Consider the following 6,384-nt stretch of genomic DNA (forward strand, 5'->3'; position numbering starts at 1 on the left):
ATAAGTTATTACAACAAGCACAAAAAATTAACCTTAATTTTTGTGACCACTTGAGAATGAAGATATCCCAAGGTATATGTTTCACTTGTCAATAAATATATTCAATTTTTTGTTATTTAGAGCCCGTAAAAATGAATTAAATCATAAAGAAAAATACACAATGAGCAAGAAAAAAATCACACAAATAAACACAAGAATTTTACATGGTAAAACCTTGACAATGTGTCAAGGAAACCTTCATGGAGGAAAGGATTGGAATTCTTATTACTAAGGTAGAAAATAAAAAAAAAAATTTAAAATAAGTGATCATTTTCTTATGGATGTGTTAAATAATCCTTATCAATTAGTTTTCATATTTATCAACCTGACATCTAAACAAAACAAGAAAATAATAATTTTAAAATATGATAATTTACTATATTAATTAAAATATTAAAAAAGATATTCTCATAATTAATCCCATGTGCAAAAGTATAAATATTATTTGTGTTAATTTGATTTACATGTTATGAAAAGAGTGATAAGTATTTAATATAATTCATTGAAAAATGCATTGGTCATAAAGTATTAGCAGAAAATAAGTGTCCAATGAAATCCAAGTTGCAAGGGGATTTACAACTTATACAAGATCTCTATAAACATGACCTTTCATTTAAAAAAGACCGAAAAGAGGAAGTCATTCTCCAATATTCTAAAAGGATTTTTAAAGAAAAAAATGCATGTATGGATCATGACCGAAAATAAAAAGCAATCCAAACACTACCTCCCATAGCTATGCAATAGCAACTCCTTGAGGAAAGTCCATGAGACTCCAAAGCAGCAAGCAATGTCACCTATTTCCAGCGAAGAGTGCCTTGTGTTTCGATACGAGATAAAGAGCTACCGAACTCACCCAGCACCACTTCTCCTCCGTAGGCTACTCATCCACATCCGAGATCCACACTCCTGAAGCCCATTTTGTTGATGTATGGGAACTGTAAAAGTCTTTGCCACAAAAGTTCCCCTCAATAAACCTAGTGCAGTGCCTTGTCCATTTCATGGATCAATTAAAAAAAAAACAAACAAACAAAGAAAAAAACTTTTCGAAAAACAACAAAATAAATAATTTTTTTTACTTAAGTAAACATATTTATTACTTAAACAAAGTCTTTCGGTAGAAATCACATGAGAGAATTTTTTGGCCGACGCATTTCGAACCAACAAGTGTGGTTCATCATCAGGACCGGATGAAGAGGCAGACCATGGAAAAGGCTTAAATAGAGAGCAATGTAGAGACATAATTTCAAGTAACGACTAAATTTGAACAATAATTTTTAAATTAGAATATTAATTTATTAATATATTAAAAACAAATATTATTAAGTAACGGCTATATTAAACGGCTAGTTTTTGAAAAAATATTTAAATAATGGTATTATTTCATTAATTTATTATTATTATTTTTTTTTACAGAAACGGTTATGGGATTTCATTAGATTTTTGGCATAAAGCCACAATTCAGATTACAGATAATGGAGCTAGTTTCTGAGTGCCTCTCCAACAAGAGGATCAAAGCGCATACGCTTATGAATCGCCTCTTCTTACATTTTACAATGAGATCTATTTCTATTATTTTCCCGAGCTTATGAATGCATACAAATTGCTTCAATAAAATGCAGTAAAACATGGAAGATTAAGGAATTGGATCCCATGAAGTTTCTTTGTCTCTGAGAATAGTCCCAGCAGATAACTGGACTGCCTTGTTTGCCTCAATGTCTGCCTCTTTGTTGTTTATTCTCAGCACATGGAAGAATTTCAATTTCAAGGGCTTTGCCATATCTTTGATTCTTGTAATCGTCCTTGCAAGACGCAAATCTGCTGGGTTAGAGTTTGTCGCCATTGTTTTGATGATGACCTGCGAATCGCCAAAAACATTTGCCTCCTTGAGTCCCAACTCTTTGAGTAGTTTGATCCCTTGGAGAAGGGCCAGCGCTTCAGCTTGCATGCTAGAGGAGTGACCCAGTCCCCAAGCATATCTGTGAGTAGGAGTTTCTTCTGTTTTTATTATGAGCCCTCCTGCGCCAGCAATTCCTGGATTTCCCTTGGCTGCCCCGTCAAAGAAGAGAGAGGGAAGTGTTTGCTTGGAAATCCAGGACTGAAATTCTTCTTCATTTTTTCTGATTTGCCATTCTTTGGGAGAAATGGGAATGGTGGTCGATTTTTGGAATTGGAGATTGAGTGTAGCACCCAACTCAATATCTTGCTGGCATAGATTTGAATCATCCATTTTGTCTCTCAAACATTCATTTAGCTGAAATTTTACTGTGTTTGCAACAAGTCTGAAATCCTGCTCTTTATTTCTGAATATCCTTCTATTCCTCTCTAACCAAATTTGCCAACTGATGAATTTAGGAAGAGCAGTCCAAGCTGCTATGATTAGTTTGTTTTTTGGGGTTGGACCTGGGTATCTGGCCAGCCATCCAACAAACAGATCCGGGATGGAACAGGGGAAGATGAAGTTGCGATTCCAAGCTCCAAGGAGCTCTTGCCAGATAAGGCCTGCAAATTTGCATTCCAGCATGAGATGAAGGGCGGTTTCAGGCTTTTCTTTGCATAACATGCATCTTGAAGGACCAAGAAAACCCCTCTTCTGCAACCTGTCATCTGTAAGAATTTTTTTGTGGCAGAGCAGCCAACAGAAGTGGTCGATTTTTGGGATGGAGGGGAATTTCCATATCCCAATCCAAGGAGCAGGGTCAGGCTAGACGTAAGGCCTTTCCACACACTTAGAGTACCCCAATGCCACCATGTAACCTTCACAATGCATACCCCAACCTCGGACATCTTTCCTCCGAGCGTGGATGGGAGCCAGCCCATGCAGGAGGTTAAGGAGAGTTGCGCAATCGTTTTGGAGAGCAGGAGGGACCGGGAGCTGCTTCCAGCCAGACCAGCAATCACCGCTCCAGCACGATATATCCCACAACGAGTTGATATGGGCATCCGACATCCATTTCCTCAGCGCGTGCAAGGGGTTCGATTCAGCCAGCGGGAGCCTGTTCATGATGCAATCTTCCCAGAGGTTGATATATTGGCCATTCCCAGGTATCCAGAAGGCCTGCGCATTCACCAGAGGAGCTGCTTTATTGCTAAGCATGCAGAAGGGGGATCTGAGGTGGGATTTGGGCTTATCCAAGCAGCGAAGTCGCTGTCCTCTGAAGTATTTTTTCCATAATGCTAAATGCGCCCAGCCTGGATTGGGAGCTATAATTCTCCAAATCAGCTTCGCTCCCATGGCTAAGTTTTGAGCACAGAGATTTTTGAAATTCAGTCCTCCCTCCTGAAGTGGCTTGGTAACAATTTCCCAGTTGACAAGAGGGATTTTCTTTTCGTTTTGCTTGCCTCCCTTCCAGAAAAATTTTCTAATTAGATCCTCCATCTTCTTGAGAATACCCACAGGTGCTAAGAGGACAGAAAATTGGAATAGAGGAAGGCTACTGAGTACTGCTTTGATGAGAACTGCTTTTCCAGCAATATTGAGCCAGGAGGATCCCCAGGCCTATATTTTATTTGAATTTCTCAAGCTGAGGGTTCCAATCTTTGCTCAAGGCCCTCTTGAGGAAGATGGGAAGGCCAAGATATTTGAAAGAGGTCCAATTTGAAGAGGCTGCAAAGCCTAGACATCTGGCAATGGAGTTTGCGGACGAGGTAGAGATATTCCAACAATAAATATGGCATTTTCCATTATTTAATTTGCTGCCCGAGACTTCACTGAAATCGTCCAGCACTTCTTTAAATCTGGCAGTTGAAAGTGAAGTTGCAGCCCCCAGCAGCAAGGTGTCATCAGCGAAGAGGGCATGGTTGATGTTTTTTACCCCTCTTGCTATGCTAAGGCCAGCTATTTCTTGATCTTGCTATTTCTTATCTAGATAAAAGCTGAGGACAGAAGCCTGCAACACAAAGAGGAGGGGTGAGAGGGGACACCCCTGCCTCAGCCCTCTAGTGGCTTTGAAGAAATTTGCAGCCCTACCATTTACCAGGGGAGCAATCCAGGGCTCCGAGATACAAGCCCGAATCCAGTTTATAATATTTTGTCCAAACCCCATCTTGTGCAGAACATCTATCAAAAAGCTATGTCTAACTCGGTCAAATGCATTTGCTAGATCGAGTTTGATGACCATACCTTTTTCTTTTCGATGAAGGCTGGAATGGATCGCCTCTTGGACCAAGATGAAGTTGTCTACTAGCTGTCTGCCATGAATGAATCCTCCTTGGCTCTCCGGGATGATTTTGGGGAGAATTTTTCTCAGCCTGTTCGCTATAACCTTGGTTATCACTTTGTATCCAATGTTACATAAGGAGATCGGGCAGAATCTATTGAAGGAGTTTGCTCCTTTTTCCTTGGGGATAAGGGCGAGGAATGCTGAATTTGTGCAACCTCCAATTTTCTGGAAATCTTGGGATTTTTGAATCATTTTAAAGAACTCCTTCTCCACAATCTGCCAACAAGTCTGGAGAAATCTGGCTGTGAAACCATCCAGTCCTGGAGCTTTGTCGGGGTCCATATCAAAGAGGGCATCCCTGACTTCATTTTTGTTGATTTTGGCTTCTAACAGCTAATTCATTCTAGCAGTGATAAGGAGGGGAACTACATCCAGGAGTTTAGAGCTTTGGCTAGCCTCCAATTCCTCACTATACAGCTTCTTAAAGTGTTTGGAAGCTGCCTTTTTGATGCTGGTAAAATCATTTAATGTGCAGTTTTCTTCTTTGATTTCAGAGATGGAGTTACAACATTTCTTGGCTTGAGCTTGCTTATGAAAAAAGGAGGAGTTTCTATCACTTGCTTTGAGCCAAAGACTCCTGGATTTGAGCCTCCAGAATTCTTCCTCGGCCAAGCAAGCCTTGTGTAGTTTCTGTTGAAGCTGCGTCTCCTTGTCTAGATCTTCTTTTGTGATTTCAGTTGCTTCTAGGTGAAGATGGTGCATTTCTAAGGAGCTTTGAATTTTTTTCCTTTCAGTTGCAGGATTGGGCAAGGTCTTGGCCCAGCTTTTCAGCATTGCTTTTACTCTTCTAAGTTTTTCCTCCCAAACAAAAAAAGGGGAACCCTTGACTAGGTCTTTCCAACAGTCTCTAACCTTTTGCATGAAGTCTGCCTCTTTGGTCCATAGAGAACTGAATCTGAAAGGGATAGGGCCCAGGTCCTTGGGAGCCAGCAGCTCAAGTCTTACGGGCTTGTGATCTGAAACACTACTATGAAGGATGTGCATTCTAGCCTCTAGACCGAGAAGAAGGAAGGAGCTTTGAACAAAAAATCTATCAAGTCTTGCAGCTATATGACCAGGACTGACTCTCTTATTTGACCAAGTAAACTTACCAGTAACAGGCTTGATGTCTAGCAGGTCCCAGTCCTGCATGAGATCCTCCGCCCATTCCCTTGCCGGATCCCTTACAATGCTGCCTCCTCTTTTTTCTGACGAGAGAAGGATGAGATTGAGATCTCCAGCTATGATGATATTTTCCAGATTCTCTAGATCTGCCAGCCTTTTTATGGAATCCCAACAACTCTTCTTCTCACCTGCATTATTAGGAACATACACATTGAATAGGCAAATGATCTCCTTGGTTACTAGGTGCTGCATTTTTAAGAAAATCCAATGAGTATTCAAAGTCTCAGAGATTATTGAGAACTTATTAATAGGTAACGGCTAGTCTTTGAAAAATAATATTTAAATTAATTTATTAAAAACCAAATAATACTAGTTCTGGAAAAATAATATTTAAATAATGATATTAGTTTATTAATTTATTAAAAACAAATATTAATAAGTAACCACTATATTAAACAACTAGTTTTTAAAATAAATAAATAAATAAAATACAACAAAAATATACACAAGTCAATATATATCTATATATATATATATATATATATATATATATATATATATATATATATATATATATATATATATATATATATATATCTATATATATATATATATATATATATATATATATATATATATATATATATATCCAAACAAAAATAATCAATAAATAAAACGAGGTCAACAATAAGATATGGGGTTTGGTCCCATTAAACAAAGAATAAAAATACTAAAATGAGTTAAGAATCAATAGGATGATAAAATACATAAAAAACACGAAGGATCAAGAAAATAAACTTTAATGAAGAATAAATCAACAACAAATACTATAAAAATGATGCCAATACCTACATTAAAAAAAAAATAAAAAAATAAAAAAATAAAAAAAAACTAGGAGGACAAGACAAGGACCCAATTTCTACTAATATTCCAACCATCATCTCAATTTAAATTATTGGGTCTTTTTTCAATTTCTAGGGCCTCCCTCAATTTACGATGATGAAAATGACTAACCTTAGCA

At 37.8% G+C, this 6,384-nt stretch overlaps 1 protein-coding gene across 1 annotated transcript; it reads right to left on the bottom strand.

The window, feature by feature from the left end:
• Nucleotides 1-4,592: 4,592 nt before the first annotated feature.
• Nucleotides 4,593-5,615, bottom strand: LOC149242428 (uncharacterized). The gene has a single exon (XM_089370831.1). The coding sequence runs from the start codon at nucleotides 5,613-5,615 to the stop codon at nucleotides 4,593-4,595; it is 1,023 nt and encodes a 340-aa protein (XP_089226957.1).
• Between the last annotated feature and the right edge of the window lie 769 nt (nucleotides 5,616-6,384).

This window comes from Pinus tabuliformis, chromosome 8 (assembly GCF_031772625.1).
Source record: "Pinus tabuliformis cultivar Carrire ecotype Pingquan chromosome 8, CPIR1, whole genome shotgun sequence".
Taxonomy (NCBI): Eukaryota; Viridiplantae; Streptophyta; class Pinopsida; order Pinales; family Pinaceae; genus Pinus; species Pinus tabuliformis.